The sequence below is a fragment of the Sciurus carolinensis genome, chromosome X (assembly GCF_902686445.1).
Source record: "Sciurus carolinensis chromosome X, mSciCar1.2, whole genome shotgun sequence".
Taxonomy (NCBI): Eukaryota; Metazoa; Chordata; class Mammalia; order Rodentia; family Sciuridae; genus Sciurus; species Sciurus carolinensis.
The window spans coordinates 38,969,280-38,993,926 of NC_062232.1; the positions used below are offsets into that span (position 1 = coordinate 38,969,280).

Sequence of the window (24,647 nt, forward strand, 5' to 3'; positions counted from 1 at the left end):
CTGAATCTGGAGATTTCACTTTTGGGAATTTCTTACCTATACATTTAGTCTCTTTAATATTTAGCTTTTTCATATGCAGTGACTTTTGGTAGTTTGTGGCTTAAGGGATTTTTTTAAAAAATTGTATTTGTTGATGGACAGAATGCCTTTATTTTATTTGTTTATTTTTCTGTAGTGCTAAGGATCCAACCCACTGTCTCACATGTGCCAGGCAAGCGCTCTGCCTCTGAGCTACAGCCCCATCCCTGAGGGATTTGTTTTTTCCAAGTGGTCACATTTATGTGTATAGAGTTTTTCATAGTGTTCTCCCTTTTATTTTCATTTAAAAATGCAACAGTCTTAGCCAGACTTCTACTTGCAGAACTATGGAGTAAATGTACTTCTCCCTATTACCCCTACTAAATACAACTAAAAACTCTGAGCATTTTATGTAACACACACCTAAGTCTTTGAAAAGACAATGAAAGAAGGTAGAACATTTAGAATCATTGAGACCCAAAGAACAACACAGCTGTACATTCCCTGGGTTTTCTTTTTGTTCCCAGACTTCTGAGCAAAACTCAGAATCACCAGCTAACAAAGACAAAAAATAAAGCTAAGAAAGCCTGCTAGAAAACTTCTAGATAATATCTGCTTAGCTCCAGCCAAACACCACAGAAAAACACCTTGAGCCAACTGTTAACTTTCTGTCACCGTGACAAAGTCTCTGAGAAAATCAACTTGAAGGAGGAAAGATGTATTTTGGCTTATGGTTTCTTAAGTTTCGGTCCCTGGTCACTTGGTCCCATCACTTTGAGCCTTTGACAAGGCAGAACATCATAGTAGGGAGCACATGATAGAGCAGAACTGCTCACCTTGTGGTAGTTAGGAAACAAAGGATAGGGGATGGGAACTGGCTGGGGATAAAATTAACCCTTCAAAGGGATGCTTCCAGTGACCTACCTCTTCCACGTAGGCCCCACCTCCTGAAATTTCCATCACCTCCTAACAGCAACACTAGCTGAGGACCAAGCCTTCAACACATGAGCTTTTGGCGAGGTGGGGAACATTACAGATCCAAACTATTAACAGCCGCCCCAACCGTGTCCTGAAAAGATGAATTAGGGAGTCTAGATTGTCGCTTCAACCTGCTTCTCAGTAATGCTGGCACTATATCTGGGGTTATATCAGAGGAGATTTAATGGAAAATCAGTATTTTCACCTTTTCCTAGCAATAATGACACTTCCCTCTCCCATAGTATCAGTGAAAGTCATACGTGGACTGCTATAAGGCATTTTTAACCAGTCCCAGTAAGGGAGGTAAAAAAGCCTACTGGAAGCCAGAACTCCCAGCCTCACCCAACAGTGACAGGTATTCCGCCCCCCTTTGGATGTTGACACAGGCCAATGTAAACTAGAATTTCTGCAGCCACCTGACAATAACAAGGCAATGTCTCCCAGCTCTACCGCTGTCTCCAACAACAGTAGTATCATAGGAAGCCAGCCAAAAATGATGTTTTAAATAGATTCAGAGTTTCTTAATACCCAAAACGTCCAGGTTTCAATAAAAAGGAAGACTTACCAAGAATACTCAAAGCCAGGTTGTGATTCAGTGGTAGAACACTTGCCTAGCACTCGTGAGGCCCTGGGATTGATCCTCAGCACCACATAAAAATAAAATAAAGGTATTGCGTCCACCTACAACCAAAAAATACACACACACAATCTCTCTCTCCCTCTCCCTCTCCCTCTCCCTCTCCCTCTCCCCCTCTCCCCCTCTCCCCCTCTCCCCCTCTCTCCCTCTCTCCCTCTCTCCCTCTCTCCCTCTCTCCCTCTCTCCCTCTCTCCCTCTCTCCCTCTCTCCCTCCCCCACCCCAAACCAGTCATGGTGGTGTGCACACCAATCATTCCAGCAACTCGGGAGACTAAAGAAGGAAGATCACAAGTTTGGGGCCAACCTCATCAATTTAGTGAGACTCTCAGCAACTTAATAAGACCCTATATAAAAATAAAAAAAAGGACTGGGAATGTAGCTCAATGGTAAGGCACCCTTGGGTTGAATCCCAAGTACCACACATACATTAAAAGGAATTCTCCAAGAGGCCTGGGGCTGTGGCTCAGTGGTAGAGCACTTGCCTAGCATGTGTCAGGCCCTAGGTTGAATCCCCAGCACTGGAAAAAAAAAAGGAGGGCATGTTAGGAAACTACTCCTAAAGATATTTTACAAGGGTCTGCTATCTAGTTTTTAAAACACTTATTTCAAGCCTTCAGAAAATCTATAATGTTCTGGTATTTGTTTCTGTACTGTTAACAAATGATAATTTTGTAGCATAGTCTCCTCCTGCCAAATATTTAGATAAATTGAAGAGATACTGAGGGGTCAGTGTGCATAAGACACTAGAAGATGCCTTAAATCAGGTTTAAGTAGTGGCAGTTTCTTTTTTATTGCCTCCTCAGTAGCATAGCAGTGTCCATGTGGGCCATAAGTTGTGGTGTTCCAGCCACTTTGGCCTACCCTGAAGAACAGGTAAACAGGCCATTTTTCTGTGGAACTAAGCAGGTATGCTTGTGGGTCCTTCCAATCAAAGACCAGTCATATAGAAAGTTATTATAATATTTAGTTATATTCAAGCATCTAAGTTGAAATCTACACTTACCTCATCGTGATAAAATCGTTCAGACCTCTGGGCTTTTGAACCTTTGTTATTGGTAAGTAGTCAGGTGGTCATTCAAAAAGTCTCTCTAAACCTAGTACATAGTGGTTGAAAAAAAATTTACCTATGGATAATCCTGGGATTTCTTCCAGCTGTAGCAATGTTATATATATTTGAAGATATTAAGACTGTGTTTTTGTTTGTTTGTTTTGTTTTTCAATGCTGGGGATTGAACCCAGGGTTTCATGCATGCTAGGCAAATATGCTACCACTGAGCCACATCCTAGCCTAAAGCTGTGTTTTCTTTGTTTGTTTGTTTTTCTTTGTTTTGGGGTTTTTAAATATTTTTATTTGTAGATGTACACAATATCTTTATTTACTTATTTATTTTTATATGGTGCTGAGGATTGAATCAGTGCCTCACAAGTGCAAGGCAAGTGTTCTACCACTGAGCTAGAACCCCAGCCCCTAAAGCTGTGTTTTTAAAAAAATCACCAATTAATATTTTTTTCACTGATCCTCATAGTTCTCCTCTATTATTATAAATACAGTAATTTTTCCTTGGAGGTTTGCCTTAACTTCACCTTTTACCCATGTGTCTTCTTGCATTTGGTGTTACCATTTCAGCCTATAATATTTTTTGTCAGACTCTCCTTCGATTCAGACCTTTAGTTCAAAATACATATGGAAAGATGAGTGTGGTGGCATTGCCATTATAATTTTCATTGTTATAAATTTTGCATTGAAATATGATATACACACAAAAATTACATAAAACATATTTGTATAGCTCAATGAATTTTTACAAATTAGACATATTCATTTAACTGCTACCCAGATCAAGAAATAGAAAATGACCAATGCCCTAGAAGCCCTCCTTCTGCTCCCTGCCAGTAACTGACCTTCTTCACCCTAGGTAACAGTTGTGCCAGTTTTTGAACTTCATATAAGTAGAATTTTACATTATATATTCAAGAATGAATTGTTTTGTTTATTATGGTTGTGAAAGTCATCCAAGCTGTTGGGTGTAGTAGTTTGTTAATTTTCAGTTCTGTGTTGTGTTAGTCAGCTTTTCGTTGCTATAACCAAAAGACCTGACAGTAACAATTAAAGTAAGGAAGGTTCATTTTTGGCTCATTGTTTTAGCAGTTTCTGTCTGTGGTCAGCTGACTTCAAGGCAGAAACATGATAGCAGAAGGACATGATCAAGAATAGTTGCTCAGCTTATGGCAGCTGGAAGCATAGGACAGGGTCAAGGACAAGATACAGTCCCTGAGGACATACCCCTAATGACCTACTTCCTCCAACCATACCCTACCTGCATACAAATTCCCATCACCTCCCAGTAGTCCATTTAGCTATCAGTGGATAGCTCCACTGATGAAAGCAGAGCCCTCATGATCTAATCACTTCCCAAAAGTACCACCTCAGGATATTGCTGCATGGGGGACCAAGGATTCAACAGCTGAGACTTTGGGAGATAATCCAGATCCAAACCATAATGTGTCATATTCTGTTGTGTGAATATGCCACAATTTGTCCATTCTGTTCTCAATATATATTTCAGTTGTTTCCTGTTTTCAACTATAAAAAAGCTGATGCAAACATTTTTGTTCATCTTTTGGTACATATTTGTGTTCATAATTGTTAAGTGCCTACAAGTGGATTTGCTAGGTCATAGAATATGTGTCTATTTATGCCCAATTAACTATAATATCTTCTACCTGTGCAGTTATACCAATTCATACTCCCACCAGTAGTGTATGAGAGGTCTGTTTGCTCCACTTTCTTACCAACACTTAGTATTGGCAATTTTGAGTCAGTCTTTTAAAGTTTAGTCATTCTGATAGATTAGAGTTATTGTAATTTCAATTTTTGTGATAACTAATGAGTTTGAAAGCCTTTTAAAGTTTGTTTGCCAGTTGGGTGAGGTGGTGCACACTTATAATCCCAGATACTCAGGAGGCTGAGGCAGAAGGATCACAAGTTTGAATCCTGCCTGGGCAACTTAGTGAAGCCTAAGCAACTTAGCAAGACCCTGCCTCAAAATTAAAAAGGGTTGGGATGTAGCTCAGTGGTAAAACACCCCTGGGTTTAGTCCCTGGTACAATAACAAAAAATTTGTTTGCCATATGGATAGCCTTATTTATAAAGTGTCCAAAGTCTTTTGCCTGGCTTAATTGGACTGTCTTGGCCTTTTCTAATTGATTTATAAGAGTTTACTGTCCATCGTAGGTATAATTCCTTTTTGTCTGTGTAATTACAAATATTGTCTGTTCCATTAATTGCCTTTTTACCCTCTTAATTGTGTCTTTTGATAACCAGAAGTAAATTGATTTTTTTCAATCTCTTCTTTTATGGTTAATGGCATTTGTGTTTTATTTAAAATGCCTTTGCCTACCCCAAGGTCATAAATATATTCTCCTTTGTTTTCTTTCAGAAGCTTCATAGACACATTAATTTAATTCAAAAACAATTATAGTCTACCTGTACCATGTAAAACTTGAGACAATTTAGACAAATCATTGGCTATGAATAGTCTTCTTTTTAGAAGAAGACATATCTTGAAACAAATTTGGATATTCTATAATTACCTTGTAGACCATGTACCAAAGAAGCACCGCATATTTAATCTCATAGTTTCTGGAGAATTCACGTGTCTTGTCCTTTTCAGTTGTGTTCAGTTCAGTTAGAAACAGGCCTTTGATAACAGTTCAGATTTTTAGCTTTAATCAATATTTGAGGTTTCTTCATTTTTCCCCAAATACTTGTTGCCTTTGGCTTTAAAAAAACTTCATATGGTAGAAAAATTAAAATGTATAAATATGTATAATTATTTACATTATTCAAGATACATCAATTGGAATACTAGTCTTTTGGAAGAATATTTGAAGGAAATATTAACTCAATATTTATAGGGTGGACTATGCCTATATGTATTTACATTCTTAAGGTTATGTTTGTGTTTATGAATCCTTCTACACATAAATGACACCAGAGTAAAGGAACTAGCTTCAGGAGCCTTACGGAGAAATAATTTTATTATTTTATGATGACATCTGTATGCCTATTTCTGGTTTTTTCTTTAAGACAACCCACCCTGTGTTTTAAATTACCAGGAATTTCTGGGTACACTGGTGCAGGCCTATAATCCCAGCAACTAAGGCTGGAGGATCACAAGTTCAAGGCTAACCTCAGTAATGTGGCAAGACCCTGTCTCCAAATAAAAAATAAAAAGGGCCAGGGATATAGAGTGCTCCTGGGTTCAATTCCTGGTATCAGACAAAAAAGATTGCCAGGGAATAATAATCCATATTTCCTCCTGGTTATATTTTCTTTGTTTTTTTTATTTTTATTTTTTGGTACCTGGGATTGACCTCAGGGGTACTTGGCCAATGAGCCACATCCCCAGCTCTCTTTTGTATTTTATTTAGAGACAGGGTCTCATTGAGTTCCTTAGTGCCTCGCCATTGCTTTGGACTCTTGATCCTCCTGCTTCAGTCTCCCGAGCCACTAGGATTAAAGGTGTGTGCCACCATGCCCAGCCTGGTTATAGTTTCTAATGCCTCACATGGTATTTAAACCATCAATTATAGAATAAGTTGCTGGCACACAAAAAAAACTTCCATTTCTTCCCTTGTTTGGTTTCCTTGCCTTGGGCTCTTGAGTGTCAAGAAGGGTAAGAGGAAGTATGTGTTTTCTCAGGCCTGCACACTGATGCAAAGGTAGGAATCTTTCATTCCACTCTGTTATCCTGAGACTTATGGTTGCTGTTTGTGGTTGTGAAATGCCTTCAGTCTGTATAACTACATAGCCTCTTGACTTTAACTCATCTGCATAGTGAAGATAATAAATATAATAATCACTGACTTTATTGAACACCAAGTTTTTACTGTACATTATGCCAAACATTTTGTCATATAATCATAATAGCCAATACAAGTTTGGTATTATTTTTATCATAATTTATCATTCTTATCCCTACATATTAATTAATTGCCCAAGAACACCATACAAGTGAATGGCAAAAAAAATAGCTTGTAAGAGTCAAAAGCCTGTGCTCTGTACCACCATCCAGTATTATTTCCATGGTAGAAAATCATAAATTTGATTGAACTATCTTTGGTTGGGGATCTAGCATACCACCATCTCTCAGATTTACCCTTTTAATTAACACTTGGTGACCACTGTACCAAGGACACACAATAATGCAGCAACATTTTATTAGAATGAATGCTAGTCAGGTCCCAGGATCCATGAGGATGAATGATACATATCATTAAAGTATCAGTGTGTTCACAGCAGATGACAAAACTCAATTTGCAGAACCATTTGCTTTCTAGAAAGGAATCTGCCCTCTCTCTCAGAGGGCCAACCAAAGCATGTACCTAGGATGGAAAGGGAGAGCATCCAGCTCTGTTGTCATGGCCTGAAGTATTATTGTACCCATCCAGTCAGTGCCCAGAACTGTCATCTGTTGATCATTATTACCAGTGTCTTCCTCTTGCTTTTCTAGGGTTATATCTGAGAAAGCAAAAGAGGTTCTTTTTGTTCGACCCCGAAAGTACATCCGTTGCTCCAGCCCAGAGACTGCAGAGCCTGGCTACATCAACATCCTAGAGCTGGCAGCATCTACATGCCGCTATGACCTAGATGACATGGACATCTTCTGGCTTCAGGAACTCAATGAAGACCTCGTAGAAATGGGTAAGTTATTTTCTCACAAGTAACTTGTTCTTTGACTCAACTCATGATTTTTTTAAGTTGTTAGACCCCTTTAACTTGGTTTCATCCTGGAAGGTTGTTGCCTTCCTTTCTTATCTGGCCCTTTCATTTATTTATCTCTTTGATCTTACCTTACCGAGGTATTTCTTCAAATGCAAAAATGTATTGAAATTGAGCAATAACATTTAAATCTGACCTTTTCTTTGCTCATTCAAGGTAAATAACACATATCAAGGATGGCGTGTAGGTTTAGAGAGGTTTTTTCCCAGTGCCGAGTGTGAGTGTGGTCATGGCTGATCAGACTTTGGGTTAATAAGGATTCTGAAGCCTGTTCCTGGGTTGGCCCTGGAAAGTACACTGATTGGTGAACAGGGTCAGGTGTAGAAATACGTGTGTCAGGTGTTTCAGAGAAGCTCCAACTTTAGCATTGGGCAGCACCATTACAACTGATAGATTGCTATGAACAGTGCCCCTTAATGCTAGACTTGTAATTTTGCTGCCCAGAAGAAAAATGGCAGATTTAGGGAGAAACATACCCCAAGCAGCTCTTAGTTACCTCCACTGAGTTCTGGAGTTACCATATACTTTTTAATAAATGAAATAAAATAAAGTAAACATTTTTTACATTTATTGAAGCAAACAAAAAACTTGGAAGAAAGCATAATAATAATTTGAAAGTAAATGTCACCAGACAGTACCATACCATCAATGCTGGGAAGTGCTAGGCTGAAATGAGTGAGACTCACTTTATACTTAGACATACCTTTTGTTCACCTGTTTTTAGTCTAAGCATAGTTTAGGGCAAGTTTTCCTATGGAACTGTGGGTGATTTTTAAGTCTCCATATGAGATATAGTAAGAATGCATTTTATTTCATTTTTGTTCAAATCACATTTGTTCATTGTCAGTACAAGGAGAAGTGGTTTTTCATTCCCCCCTCCTCCTTTTTTCTTTCTTTTGAGGCTGGTATTTAAATGCATGTGAAAAAAATAACATTATATTAAATCTAGTTTGGCATGGTGATAGTAGTTATTCTGCCAGTAACCAATTCTCATTCCTTGCATTTTTAAACTTGTTGTTTTATATCTTCTCCTGTTCTCCCCTGTAAGAGGAGAGCGGCTGGTCAATTTAGGGTGGTAACCACAAAAAGAAGGGAACAAAAGACTGACAGATGGAAAATCAAAGTACAGGGGCATAATTAGATCGACTGCTGGCTCAGTGTGTTGGTACAAGTGAAACATGTACCATCGTAGATAGTGCAATCATCATAGTGCTGCCTTTGGTATGAAACCACCTATGACAAGGACCCTTTGATACTTTATAATTAATTTCCTTTTAATAAATTTTTTATTTTGGAATAGTTTGATTTTCAGAAAAGTTGCACATTTAGTTTAGAGAGTTCCCATGTACACCTCACATAGTTTCAGTTCCTTAATGTTAACATCTTACTTTGAGGTGGTCCATTTGTCAAAACTAAGAAATCAACACAGGCATATTACTATTAACTAAACTCCAGACTATATTGGGATTTCACAGTTTTTTTCCATTCCTGGCCTTTTTCTGTTCCTGGATCCCATCCAGGATACCACATTGCATTTAGCTTAGAAGAATTTTGAAATAGGACTTGCCTTATCTCAAGTTTTCCTTTAGGGTGAATGATATTGTAGTGACACTTCTAGGAGCTTAAAGCAAATTTCTAGAAACAATGTTAAATTAAGTATTTGGGGGTTTAGATTAAGAAATTTTTAGGTAACCAGAAATTGTGGCATACACTTGTAATCCCAGTGACTCAGGAGACTGACACAGGAAGATTGCAAGTTCAAGGATAGCCTCAGCAACTTAGCAAGAACTTTTCTCAAAATAAAAAATTAAAAGGGCTAGATCCAGGAGTGGTGGCACACACCTATAATCTCAGTGGCTGTGGGGGAGAACTGAGACAGGAGGATCATGCATTCAAAGCCAGCTTCAGCAAAAGCGAGGTGCTAAGCAACTCAGTGAGATTCCATCTCTAAATAAAATACAAAATAGGGCTGGGGATATGGCTCAGTTGGTTGAGTGCCCCTGAGTTCAATCCCCAGTCCCCCCCCCCCCACTAAAAAAAGAGCTAGAGATGTAGCACAGTGGTAAAGTACCCTCAGGTTTAATGTCCAGTACCAAAAAAGAAAGAGAGAGAGAGAAGAAAGAAATGTATAAATTCAGTGCTTACTATGTACTGGCATTATACTATGCAATGTATGAGTATTATTTTATCCTCAACAAATCAGTGAATTTGTTATTATTATCTTTACTTTATAGATAAGAACACTAAACCCCGAAAAGAATAAATGACTTGTCAAAGTTTACACAACCAATATTAGGTAAAGTTGGAATCCAAGTTCTCTTAACCAGACACTCTACTCCTTTATTATTTATACATACATTATATATATAAAAATATACATATATATATACACATATATATAGTCTTGGCTGGAAAAATGAAACATAAGGCCTATGTAGTTTTTTGTTTCATAAGTAGCTACATTAAAAAGTAGTTTGTAAGGAATTCCAAAGATCCTTAGAATCAAGTCTTAAATTACAAATGAAGTGGAATTCTTGAATATTTTGTCCTGGATTATTTTGAGAATTACTCCTGAGTTTACAAGCTGTTAGAATGAGTATATATGTGTTCTCACAAAATCATTATTCCTCCTAAGAAGAAAAATGTTTAGTTGTTACCAACATCTGCCATATGAATCCTTTAGCTTAAATTAAATGTGGAAGGCTAAGAGAAAATAAAAGTATAGAAGAAAAGAGGAATCCAGAAACAAAAAGGTAATTTTAGAATTGCAGTCAGATATTTATGAATGCTAATAGGTTTATATTAGTTTGCCATTGAAAGTGGTATTGAATTTTTAAAAAATCAAGTTTGGAAAACAAAATATTTTATATGTTTAATCATGTACACATAGTCCCTATAACTTCCTTTTATGACTTAAAACTGAAAACCTCCTTATATAACCATTAGATAAGCTTATTGAAGCTAGCTCTCTAAGAACTGTTTATGTACAAATAATCATGTGATTTAGTTATTTTATTACACTACAAATTAAAGTGTTCAAAATTACGAAGCTTGGGAATAAGGGAAAATGGAGAGAGATTTAGGAGATTGACTAGGATTTAGGCAAAAAAAAATTCAAAGGGCCAGTAGACTTCTAAAAATACGGTAAAATGTGTTACTCCTTTCATATGTCAAGTGCTAATATGTATTTATAGGTAAATGTAAGAGTAGCTCTAATACAAGACTTTTTAAACTCAGTTTTTATAGAGCAGGGGACAAAAATATGTTTTCTCCTGTAGAATCCCACCTACCCTTGCACTGGGCTCACAGTAGCTGATTTGGGAATGACAGCTGACTGACAGGTTGATTGATTGTTTGTATTTCTGTGCAGGTTATGGGCCAGTTGATGAGACTCTTATGGAAAAGACAGTAGAAGTCCTGGAACGCCATTGCCATGAAAATATGAACCATGCTATTGAGACAGAGGAAGGGCTAGGCATAGAGTATGATGAAGATGTGATCTGTGATGTGTGCCGGTCTCCAGACAGTGAAGAAGGGAATGATATGGTATTCTGTGATAAGTGTAACATCTGTGTGCATCAGGTTAGTGAGAGTGGAGACCGCCACCTTCCCACGGTCAGCCTTTCAAAAGCTCAGTTTGATCTCCAGTACTCATATCTGGGTAGCAGCTTGCATTTAAGAGTGAAAATAAGACTTTGGCCTAACTATTCTTCAGTATTTCCTCTAGAAAAAATACTTCTTATGATCCCTGAGATGTCTCAACTATCAAGTTTACCCCAGGAAGCTAAATTCAGGTCTTTTATTATGTCACTTCATGCTCAAACCATTGGAATTGCCCTGTTGATTTCCCACAGAGGGTTCCCATGCTGGCTGTCTGGGAGTCTCTCTCTGGAATTACTACAACATCATCAGGTTACACCCAAGGTCAGTAACATGAGTGAGTTTTCACTTCCTATAGATGGAATGTTGGACTCCTCATCTTGGTACCCAAGGCCCTCACTATCCCCAAATGTACTACTCCCAGGTAGCTAGGTCTATCTCACTTTTAGAAATCACAGAACTTTAGGACTCTAAAGGGCTATTTAACTTCTTAGCTTTACACACAATATCAGAAGAGGTTAAGTGACTTTACCTAAGCTAGGTTTTTGTCATTCTTTCTACCACACTGACCTTTTAATTAATGATTATCAACATTCCTTTCAGCTGTCCTTTCTCCTGCCTTCACAAGTTCTTTGCTCTAGCAAAATAAGGTTACTTATAATACAATGATGAATATTGCTGACATTGTCCTGTCTCCTTGTTTCAGCCATGTGCCAATTTGAAAATGTCTTCTCCCTCCTCCAGCTATCAAAAATTTACATATCTTCCAAGATCTAATTCATACCCTTTCTCGACCTTTTCTACCCTTATCCTAAGTGATTTTCTCTCTTCTGAACCTGTTGTGTGTTTAAACCATTTATGTCATTAATTTATCTCGTAGACACTTAAGTGCTCGGCACCACCCACGTGCTAGGACTGTGCTGTGTATATAGGACACAGTCAGTGATAAAAGGCAGATATGCTCTCTGCTCCCAGGAATAACATAGTCTGGTGTAAGAACTACAAGGAAACTGCCAATTTAGCATAGTATGCCAAGCTTTTTTATAGATATAAATTCATGCTGCTATGAAAATGCAAGGGAGTCAAGGACAACTTGAGGAAGTGTCATCCATGCTGAATTTTAATGACCAAAAGGAGATGTCAGGTAAACCAACAAGGCAGAGAGGAGAACATACAGCAGGTAGTGAGAGTAAGCAAAGTGTTTGGGAGACACTTCTGAGTACTTCAGAACTACAAAGTGGAGGACTGGAGTAGAGAAAGCCTGAAAACTGAGGGAAGAGAAGGACACAGGAGACACATATGAAGTATCTTCTGACAAATTAAGGAATTATCGTTTTGTCCCATCAACTCTGAAGCAAATGATTTGTATTTTCGAAAGATCATTCTGGCTAAAATTAGTAAAATAATTAGACCAAGTAACGTAGGAGATAGAGAGCAAACAAGGCTTAAGATTTTGTTTTAGCCAGGTGTGGTAATGCTTGCCTGTGATCTCAGTAATTCTGGAGACTGAGGCAGGAGGATCACAACTTCAAGGCCAGCCTCAGCAACTTAGCAAAACCCTGTCTCAAAATAAAAAGGGCTGGAGATGTAGCTCACTGGTAAAGCACCCCTAGGTTCAACCGCCAATTCCAAAGAAAAAGACTTTGTTTTAATTCTGTGGGCCCCCTAACCTAACCCTCTATATGTAAAATATACTCTGAATTGTCATTGACCAATTTAGTCTTTTTTTATTTATCTGTATCCTCTAAAATGATACTGATTCATGGTCCCTTCTCTACAATTCCAAAATTACAAAGCTCTGAAAAGTGCACTTTTTGCTGAATTTGTTCACTAATCAGATTTGGGGACAATACCAGAACTCACCCAATATGAGGCCATTTATAGTCTATTTTGTGCAAATAGTCATATATTTTGTTAGAGATGTATTAACGTATTCAATTATACAGTAGTGCCCTTGGTCCCAATACAGCTAGGTAGTATGCCACGTATATACTGTATTACTTCTTGAGATCAGAACAATTCTGAATTTCCTAATGTTTCTCACCATACAGATTTCAGATAAACAATCAGTGATTTTTAGGAGACTTAAAGGGAACAGGATGAAGGTCTTCTGTGTATGTTTTCTATATCCTTTGCAATTGTGACAAAATATTAAGGAATTATTTTCAGGTTAACTAACAAAATCAAAGGTAGCATAATAATTCTCCCCAAAAGCAAGTCTTTTATTTTGAAAACACATCCAGTGATGACTATAAATGATATCCCTTTGTCACATAGAAAGATATGACAATAGCAACTGACCAGGCCTTGCAGAATATAAACTGATAATATAAACTGATATGTATTAAAGCTGGGAATTTTCCAGGCATGCTAGTGCAAGCCTGTAATCCCAGTGGCTCCAGAGGCTGATGCAGGAGGATCGCAAGTTCAGGTCTAGCCTTGGCAATATAGTGAGGCTCTAAGCAATTTAGTGAGACCCTGTCTCAAAATTTAAAAAGGTCTGGAGATGTGACTCAGTGGTTAAGCACCCCTGGGTTCAATCTCTGGTCCCCCTCCCGCCAAAAAAAAAAAAAAAACTGGGAATTTGGAATATATTTAAAACTTCATATAAAAGTGATTCTTCCAGAGTATCTTCACTTGGATACAAAAGAGCTGCTTAGGTTAGAGCTCCCTCTGTTGGCCGAAAAATGACTATGATTTGGAAGATTTGGTTTACTTCCTCACAGAATGGAGACCTTGACAACTGAATTTGTTAAACATAATTTTTCTACTTTACTCCACCACATTGTGCCCAGTATTTTTCCTCAGTGACAAAAATATACTCATGGTCAGTACTTTAGGAGAGAAGTGTATATCTGTAGACTTTAGAGGTTTTTTTAAAATCTTTTTTTAGTTGTCAATGGACCTTTATTTTATTTATTCATATGCGGTGCTGAAAATCAAACCCAGTGCCTCATACATGCTAGATAAGTGCTCTACCACTGAGCTACAACCCCAGCCCCAGACTTTAGAGTTTAACATTTAATTTATATCTACAGAAAAATGTGAAAATTGACCATTCCAAATCCCTGTGTTTTCTGCTTCCTAACCAAAATATTGAACACTTAGTTTAAGATCAGTAAATTTGCCTAGGGTACATGCTCTTAAAGTTTTTATATCTGTCATGAATATAATAATTTGACACTGAGTTTATTGACTCCTGAAATTATGTGTAAAATGTAATGTATGTTTTTTCTCAAACTTCACAAGATTATTCATTTTATGGTCTATAACAGGTTAAGAACCACTGCTATGAAATGCAAGCTTTTATAATCTTATGGCCATGAATAAGTCTACAGAGGGCTCATTCTGCCCAATAGAAGATAAAGGGCATTCTTAGAAGCATCCAGTAGCTTCTCTTCTGCCATTCTGAAAGAGGCTCTATTTAAGAGAATAAGCTTGCTTTCATTTTCTGGCAAACATTCTAGGCTCCGTTTAAAGGAGGGTTTCAAAGGTTAGGAACCCTATAAAAATGATGCCCCAGTGTCATGAGAGCAGCCTACTTGGAGTCCAACTTGAGTTCTTGAGCTAAGTTAATTCATTCTACCAAACCACCTACTTGAGCTCATCTTGGGTAAATGAAAGATAAATGATGATGAAAATCCCACCCCCAGTGTAGTCTCACTGAGGAGATGAAACATGACAGCAAAAATGAAGAAAAAGGATACATGATACTTACTGTATGCATGTAGTAGAGAATGGGAATAAGGCAGTGGAGCAGACAAAATGGGCTACCATGACTTGAGCAGGGTTCTTGGAGGAGCCTAGAGTTTGTGAAAAGATGTGAAAGATCTGACTGTGTAAAGAGGGGCTGACGGTGTAAAGCAGGGAATTGCCTAGACAGACACATGGACATGAGAATTAGAATGGCTGAAAAACTTAAGAGGCCTGCCTGCCCAAGTCAGGGATACTATGTTTGAATGTGGTGGGACGTGGGAACAAAAGTGATGTGTGAGCAGCCACAAGCTTTAGATCAAGGGCCAGCAAACTTTTTCTTTAAAGGACCAAATAGTAAATATTTCAGACTTTGCCAACCACTTACAGTCTGTACTCCATATTGTTCTTTTTCTTCTTCTCATAACCCCATTAAAATGTGAAAAACATTCTTAGCTTGTTAGCACAACAAAACACACCTCAGATAGTAGCCACACTTCATATGAGTAAGGAGCAGGTAAGAGCAAAAGAAATCCTGGAAGGTTTGCCTCTGTGCAATAATATGAAGTACTTGTTTTAATGGAAAGAATTTGGAAGCCAAATAGCACAAGGGTTTTAAGTATGAAGCGGGAGGAAAAAAATTTAGAAATAAATCAATCCAGGCATGGTGTGATGAGAACTTGGATAGAGTAGTAGTGGTGGAGGTGGGGATAGAAAGGAAAGGCAGAATCTCTAGGCTACTCTGTAGGGAGGAATAAGAAGCACCAAAGCCATTCCATGAAGGCAAGTGGGTACTATCTCTCCAGGAATTTTGGGAAGCACAGCAGGATATAGAAAGAAAGGGTTTTGGAAAGGAGCAAGTTTGGGGGTAAGTGCAGATATGATGGTAAATTTATAACTTGAATCTGACCTGAAGATGCATCTCATGGGGCCTAAAGAGACTTTGAAGCTGCCATATTGAAAAAGATAGCAATGAAAGGTGTACCAAGTCACATGGGGAACCAGGTGTCCCCAAGATTTACTCTCAAATAGTGAGAGTAGAGTAGTAAGAAGGAAAAGATGAATGATATTGAAAATAGAGAAAAAGAAATCTAGAATATTTTCCAAACTAATCTTCCACCACACCAGTTGTTCATTTATTTTTCTGAATTTATTCCATAAAGGATTTGAAGCAGCTTCCAAAATTTATGGGAGATTATTGTGGTTACTGTAATATTCTATTCAAGATTCATACACAAGCAGGCCATATAGCCCACCTGGTAGAGTGCCTGCCTCTCATGCTGGAGGCTCAGGTTCGAGTCCCCAGCTCTGTGGGATTGTAGAAATAACAAACAAATGAAAGATTCATACACAAGTACCATTTTTTCCTTTGCTGAATAACAAATCAGTACATATTTAGCAGCTAAAACAATATACGTTTATTTATCACAGTGCCCATGGGTCAGGAATCTATGCACAGCCTAGGCAGGCCCTCTGCCCAGAGGTACAAGGGTGCAGTCAAGGTCTCAGCTAGGATGAGCTGTTATCTAGAGGCTCAACTAGAGGCAATTTTTTGTTTCCAAGTTTGGGCAAGCTGTTGGCAGAATTAATTTCTTTGTATGATTGAAGACCCCAGCTTTTCACTAGCTGTTAAGAGGAGGCCACTCTCAGATCCTTGAGGTTTCTAGTAGGTCCTAAAGGCCACCTGTAGTCCCTTTCCACATACACTTACCCAAAATGGATTCTTAATTCTTCAAGAATGCAAGTCCCGGGGGCTGGGGAGATAGCTCAGTCGGTAGAGTGCTTGCCTTGTAAGCACAAGGCCCTGGGTTCGATCCCCAGCACCCAAAAAAAAAAAAAAAAAAAAGAATACAAGTCCCATTTTTTCAACCCACATAAATAATTACTACAATTTGCTGAGTGCTTTTTATATACCAGGCACTATTAGATTCCTGATAAACATTAGTTTATTTACTTTTCAGAAGTTTCATTGTTTATTTCCTAACAGTTTTTTCTTGATCATTACAGTGCATGATATGTAGAAGATATTCAATAAGTGTTTGGCTGACTAATAAACTCTGAAGAAGCTTTAGAAAACAGAGGCAAAAAAAATCTGTAATAACAACTCTCATATAACAGATTGGGCTAGCCTTTGGGAGTATATCTTCCTAGTCTTATTGTCATCCTTAAATTCAGTTCTCTTGGTCAGACATACTGATCTTAGTTCAGATACTGGAATTTGCCTTTGAGTGTTTTTAAATATCTCAATCCTGGATTTAAACTTATTTGGCTTTATTTGACTTTCTCCCAAAAGCAGAGGGTACACTTGACTGTGTATTAGAATAGACATGGACCCTAGTACAAAGATGCTAACCATTCTTCCTTCTCATCCTCATGCTTCCAGGCCTGCTATGGCATCCTCAAGGTCCCAGAAGGCAGCTGGCTGTGTCGCTCCTGTGTCCTGGGCATTCATCCACAATGTCTGCTATGTCCAAAGAAAGGCGGAGCCATGAAGACTACCAGAACAGGGACTAAATGGGCTCATGTCAGCTGTGCCCTGTGGATTCCAGAGGTGAGAAATCATCCAAGACTGAGGCCATTTTCTCCAGGGTACCTCACCTCCAACCTGCCCCCACAACATTTAAACTGACAGTTTTACAATGGAGAGTTTCATATTTGCCAGTGTTTCTGAAGTAATAATGCTTCCACTGGAGCTATGTCTGATCCTTCTTAGATGCAGGTGTGTTCTACCTCTGAGCTACATCCTCAACCCATTTTATTTTATTTTATTTTATTTTATTTTATTTATTTTGGTGCCAGGGATTGAACCCAGGGGCACTTAACCACTGAGCCACATCCCCAGCCCATTTTTTTTAAATATTTTTTTAGCTGTAGATGGACACAATATCTATTATTTATTTTTCATGTAGTGCTGAGGATCAAACCCAGTGCCTCACACATGTGAAGTAAGCATTCTACCACTGAGCTACAGCTATAGCCCCAGCCCCAGCCCCAGCCCATTTTTATTTTTTATTTGGAGACAGGGTCTGCTAAGTTGCTTAGGGCCTTGCTAAATTGCTAAGGCTGGCAATCCTCCTGTGTCAGGCTCTGAGCTGCTGGGATTACAGGTGTATGCCACTATGCCTGGCTTTAATTTTATTTTGAGGTAAGGTCTTGTTAAGTTGCCAAAGTTGGCCTTGAACTTGTGATCCTCTTGCCTCAACCTCCCAGGTCACTGGGATTGTAGGCATGTGCCATAGTGCTGGTCTAACTACCTTTTTTAAAAGCTGTTTGGACATCTCACTCACACCCTCTCCCCAATCCCTATCTAAACCAGAAAATGTGTTAAGGAGATTAACTCCATTACAAGAGAGACTATGGAATTCAGTTAACGGGAAACTGATAATATTATTAGTAATTGATTCTCCTTTAAAATTTCTCTGGATTTAATTTTGTTACTATTGATTCCAGGAAAGTTACTGTCTAATAATCAAGCTCACAGAATTAAACTGAATGTCCTAGATACATTATTTTGTATTCTTATGACTATACACATATTTTAAAAAAATATTTGAGAAGCAATTTCATTTTCTCACTAAAAACATCCAGCTAGCTGGGTGGACATGGTGACACATGCCTAAATTTTGTATCCTTATGATTATACATATCAATATTTTAAGAAATGTTTAGGAGCAGTTTCTTTTTCTCACTAAGAATATCCAGCTAGCCTGACATGGTGATAATCCCAGCAACTCAGGTGGCTAAGGCAGGGTGATCACAAGTTTGAGGTCAGCCTCAGCATTTTAGCAAGGCCCTAAACAATTTAGTGAGACCCTGCCTCAAAATAAAAAGAACCGGGGATGTGGCTTGGTGGGTAAGCATCACTGAGTTCAGTCCCTCATACCAAATCATCATCCTCATCATCACATCCAGCTAATAGACATATAACATTGAACCCAGGTTTCTGACCTGAGAGTGAATGGTTTCCAACAGCAAATCCCCCATCTCTGTTAGCTCATACAAGTCTGCAAATGACTCAGGAAGAGTTCTTTAAAAGTGTAATACACTTTGTCAGCTATGAACATTCTCTTATGATTTCAAACATTCCTGATTTCCTTTGCCTTTTGCAGTATTCAAGATCCCTGTTTCCTGATATGGATAAAACTTGTACTAGTTTGACCATCTTTATTTGATAGTTCTTCACTTTTTAAAGTTGTTTTCTCTCTTAGAAAGTTGCATATATGTTTGTAAAACAAATTGGAAATACTTTTTACCAGAAGTTGCTTGACCTATTAATTTCATTTAGAAAAGAATGTTTTTATCCTTTTCCTTTCAGCACTTTCCTAAAGACTAAATTCACTTCAAGGTACTTAGACTGAGGAAGTAGGGTAAGCTGATGGTAGTTATGTAATTTTAAAAATTTGGTTTGGAAATGGCATCATCCTCATCTTTTCTCCTTACATGCTGCATTATCTTCATTACACAAATATTCTGCTACTGTTTTCTAATATTGTACTTTGCAAACCAAATGTAAAGACTTGTCACTGCCTATTTTTACCCTTATTTGATTAAATGAAAAAAGAGGCATATGTCACCATTTCTGGCATACAACAGGTGCTAGACCTTGTGGATTTTAATTTCTTTCCTTAGTAGCTTTCTTTGGTTCCTAAGTAAAGGTAGATATCTTTGATTCATTAAGGTAACCATGCCTCATTTACACTCCTGCCCTCTCATCTTGTATTGAATCATTTACATTACTAGAAAAGACTGAAGGACCAAGCAGTGGGTAGAGACAGATTTTGTTTATTCTTTGTTTTGTATTAACCTTGAAAGATGTGACTTACCTCATTGTTTTGACATTATGAACTTCATGTAACATCATTTAGCCAGGAGTGGTGGCGCATACCTTAATCCCAGCAACTTGGGAGGCTGAGGTAGAAGGATCACGAGTGCAAAGCCAGCCTCAGCAAAAGCAAGGTGCTAAGCTACTCAATAAGACCTTGTCTCTAAATAAAATACAAAATAGGGCAGGGGATTTGGCTCAGTAGTTGAGTGATGCTGAGTTCAATCCCCAGTAACCCCCACCAAAAAAAAAATTAAAATTTTTAAAAAAGAATTGGGGATGTGGTTCAGTGGTTAAGTGCCCCTGGATTCAATCCCCAGTACCCCAAAAGAAAAAAATCATTCATGGTTTGTGAGAGGTATTTCTGAGATGCATTGTTGCCTCTGCCTTATGATGATAATTTATTTCTAGGTCAGCATTGCTTGTCCCGAGAGGATGGAACCAATCACAAAGATCTCCCACATCCCACCCAGCCGGTGGGCCTTAGTTTGCAATCTGTGCAAGGTGAAGATAGGAGCTTGTATTCAGGTAAGTGCCCATGACAAATGGTGGAGTGAGCTAAAGTCAAATTAATCAGACACACCCTGCTAATGAGGAGTTCTATTAACTGAAAAATCATTCAAGAGTCTACCCATTCACTTCTAGGGTTCTGACATTTTATAGACCATTTCTGGAAATTCCCTTTTTGGATGTTGCCTCTGGACTCTTCAGCATATTTTCAATATTCATAGTGGTTGCTGGGCACAGTGGTGTATGTTGGTGTTCCCAACTACTCAGGAGACTGAAGCAAGAGAATCACTTGAGTCCAGGAGTTCAAGGCCAACCTGGGCAACATGGTGAGACCTTGTCTCAAAAAGAAATATTCTCCATCCTTTGCTGTCAGAGCTGATGAGTTAACTGAGCTCTGAAGCTGAATGACCACATCCTGGGTGGAAATAAGCTATAATTGTAAAACAAGCAACTTGTATTCTTGTGTGGCTCACCCACTAACTGTAAATGGGCTTGAGATCCAGGATGATTTGATGGATGACCCTGTTGCTGAGCTATGTAGCCATTTTAGTAGAGGGAGATGTATTTGAAAGGATAAATTCTGGTGGTTAGTTTTAAGTCATTTCAATAGGCACATTTATAGTATATGGTGATGCAAGTAAGATTTTCTAGGATATTTGGCACATAGGAATTTAGCTGCTAGTAACTGGTATGGTACCCAGTAGTAGCAGTTGGACAGGGCATGTAGCTAAAACTGGTAAAGGCCAGTTACATCCAGCAGTGGCACAAAAGTTTACTCTTTAAAATCTCACTTTCCATAATGCATTTCACTTTCTATTCCAGGCATAGTAAGGTAGCTCAGCAGGCAAGAGGGAATGAAAGACTGACCTTCGACTCCTCAGACCTGCAAATGAGCTACAGGATGGTTGGAGTTCACTTTGCTTGCTGACCTTCACAGAAAAAGGGCCATATAATGTCATAGTTTAGAACAGTGGCTCTAGGTATTTCATGAGACTCCTTGCTGTCTGGCATGACAATGTGGTCCAGGCTCTGTAATTGAATGCTTTCCCTTGCTTTTTAATCATTTTTTGACTGGTTTTATTTATCTTAAGTATAGCACTTTAACAAATATAAAGGAAAACAGTCTGGAATTTACTGCCCTAACATATTACCTGTTCATGTTTATCTAAGTCTGTCCTGGTTGCTCCCCATATGTGGTTCCCCTTGAGGACCAAGATTGTGCATCATTATTCTGTGAATTTCCCCTGGCACAAAGTATAATGCTGTTGTTAGTGCTAAATTAGTGTTTATTGAATAAATAATCCATCTTTTATTGTACCATAGATTAGTTGGTGATACACATTTTCCCCCACTGAAAAGTAAAATATTTTCTATTTTTATAATTTTTATTTAATCATTTTATAAGACATTGAATTTCCATCCAATAATTTACTAATTTTCCTTATTGTGGTACCTGCATTTTCACCCTATTTTTACTATTTTCAAATTATCTTTAGGAGTGGGGATATAGTTCAGTGGTAGGGTGCTTGCCTAGCATGTATAAGGCCCTGGGTTCAATCCACGGCACCACAAAAAATATTTTTACAATTGTTAGTAACTGGCAACATGACTGTGTCAAGAGAAAACATTGACTTGACCTTAGCAGACCTGGGTTTGCATTACAGCCCTGCATTCTTACATCCTGCCTTGTGTTATACTTATTAATCTACAAGTTTTATCCTCCCCATTAGACTGTTAGCTCAGACTTTATCATCCTTAGATCCCACACCCTGATGTGACAGACAGACAATAACATTAGATTGGTAGGTAAATGATAGATAAACAGATGGATGGAACATTTTGGAAGAAATTTCTCATCTGCAAGGCAATGGTTCTTATTTTCATGACTTAGAATTCAGAGTTTTCATTTTATAAAGATCTTACCACATTGAGACTCTTAAACTTTATTTTTGTAGTGCTTGGGACTGAACCTGGGGCTTTACCCATGCTAGGCAAGTGTTCTACTACTGAACTGCATCTCCAGCCCAAATTTTTGATTATAAGGAATTATATTTATTCAACATGTAGTAGTAGAGTACCTGTCTAGCATGCACAAGGCCCTGGGTTCAATCCCCTGTACTGCAAAAAAAAAAAAAAAGCAACATATTTATACCTGATTGTGTAACAGGCATTGAGTCTGACAGTGAACCCAAAAGAATCATATACTATGGAACTTACTTTTAGTTGAGAGAAGTAGATAATAAACAGTAGATACATTTTTTGAGGTACTAGGCATTGAAACCAGGGGCACTTTACCACTAAGGTATATCCCCAACCCTTTTTATTTTTTATTTTTTTGTTTTGAGACAGGGTCTTGCTAAGTTGCTAAGACTGAGCTTGAACTTGCCATCCTCCTGTCTCAGCCTCCTGAGTCTCTGTTATTACAGTCATATGCCACCATGCCCAGCATAAGCAGTAGATATTTAACAGCACATTTGAAGGTGATAAGTGCTATGACAATAATACTGTACTGTGGAGTACAGTTAAAAAGATAGGGAATATAAGAAAGGGAGCATGAGTTACAAGTATAAATAGAATGATCAGGGTAAGATTCATTTTGTAAGTGGCAATTTGATCCAAGTCTTGAAGGCAAAAGAAAGAGCTATACAGATGTTTAGGGTAATAGTGTTCTAGACAGAAGGAACAGTCATTACAAAGGCCTTAAGATAGGAGTATATCTGGCCTGTTTGAACAACTGAAAAGAGGCCAGTGAGACAAGAATGGAATATATAGAAAGAGAAGCTTAAAGGGATTACACGGGCCTGATTGTTTACAGCAGGGGTTGGCAAATTTTTGCAATAAATGGCCAGATAGTAAATACATTAGGCTTCATGAACCATATATCTTGATTGCAACTACTTAAAACACTGCCTTTGTGGCACAAAGGCAGCAGTGCACAATACTTAAACAAAGGAACATGGCCATATCCCAATGAAACTTTATATAGACTCTGAAAAGAAATTTCATATAATTTTCATACATCACAAAATATTGTTCTTTTGCTGGACATGGTGGTACATTCCTGTAATCCCAGCTACTTGGAAGGCTGAAGCAGGAGAATCATAAGTTTGAGGCCAGCCTGGGCAACTTAGCAAGATCCTATCTCAAAATTAAAAAAAAAAATTAAAGGACTAGGGATGTAGCTCAGTGGTAAAGCACCCCTCAGTTCAATCCCTAATACCAGCAAAAAAAAATTCTTTTTTTTTTTTAATTTTTCCAACCATTCCTAGCTCATGGGCCACAAAAAACAAGTGACTAACTGCATTTAGTTTGTGGATTGTAGTTTGCCAGTTCCTGGTTAAGGCTTCCAGAAGCCTTAGAAACCTTTAGTTTTTACACTGAGTTTAAGAGGGAGTCATTGCCAGGTTTCAAGTAGCCAAGTGATATCATTTTTTTTCAGCACTGGAAATTGAACTCAGAGGCACTTTACCTCTGAGTAAACATCCCCAACCCTTTTTATTTTGAGACAAGGTCTTACTACATTGCCCAGGCTGACATTGAACTTGAAATCCTCCTGCCCCGGCCTCCTGAGTTGCTGGGATTCCAGTTGTACACTACCACACCCAGCAACATCTTTTTTAGAAATAATGTTATGAAAATACATAGAACAGGGCATTGTGAGAAGATGAAGATGAAACAAGAATGGCCATCTGACTAAAGCTGGATGGTGAGCATATAGAGAGTTTATTATAGTGTTCTATTATGTAGGTTTTTTCATAGTAAAAGGTTTTTTAAAAGCATTCTAGCTACTCTGTTGAGATATAGAGCCAGACATGGTAGTCCATACCTGTAGTCCCAGCTAAACAGGAAGCTCAAGGCAGGAGGATCATTACCAGTTTGGGCAGTAAAGACCCTTTCTTTAAAAAAACAGAATAGACTATGAGGACAAAAGTTTAGAAGCAAGAAAAGCAATTAGGAGGAAATTCAATGAGAGAGTTTGGTGGTAGCATTGACCACAGTGGTAAGCTCTTGAGATGGTCAAAAGTAGTTGAATTCTGGATGAATGTTGAAGGTGGAGCCAACAGGATTTACTATGGATCAGATATGAGGTGTGAGAGAAGGATAGGATTTAAGGATGACACTGGGATTTTGACCCAACCAGGGGTGGGATGAACTTTGGATAAACTGAAAAAGTAATCTGCAGATAGAACAGATTTGAGGGAGAAGATCAGGAATTCCATTTTGGACACTTAAGTTTGAGGTGTCTATCATATACCTTAGTCGAAATGTCAAACTGGCAGTTGTTGACATGAGTCTGGAGTTCAGGAGGAAGTTTTGGACTGAAGACCTAAATTTGGCAGGCTTTGGCATATAGATAGTTTTAAAGTGTGGAGTGGGTAAGATTACCAACTGAGTCAGGATAGAAGAAGGAAGAACAGTATTGAGGGCTGGGCCTTAGCTTTCCTGAGTTAAGAAATCAAGGAGAATAGAGAAAGCTAGCAGAGGAGACTAAAAAGATGCCCACCAGGTAGAGAGGCAGAAAATCAAGAGAATGTGGTAGCCTTAGAAACCAAGGAAAGAAAGCATTTCAAGAAGGGAAAGTTTCATGGTGTTAAAAAATACTG

General features: G+C 38.2%; 1 protein-coding gene across 7 annotated transcripts in view; it reads left to right on the forward strand.

Annotated features, from left to right (window-relative positions):
• Positions 1–24,647, forward strand: part of Jade3 (jade family PHD finger 3) — a 138,059-nt gene that overhangs the window by 96,329 nt on the left and 17,083 nt on the right. For all 7 annotated transcript variants that reach the window (XM_047535989.1, XM_047535983.1, XM_047535990.1 and 4 more), the window contains 4 exons: positions 7,150–7,340; positions 10,789–11,000; positions 17,095–17,262; positions 19,945–20,061. In XM_047535989.1, coding sequence (XP_047391945.1) covers positions 7,150–7,340; positions 10,789–11,000; positions 17,095–17,262; positions 19,945–20,061 — 688 coding nt within the window. The remainder of the gene's footprint in view (positions 1–7,149; positions 7,341–10,788; positions 11,001–17,094; positions 17,263–19,944; positions 20,062–24,647) is intronic.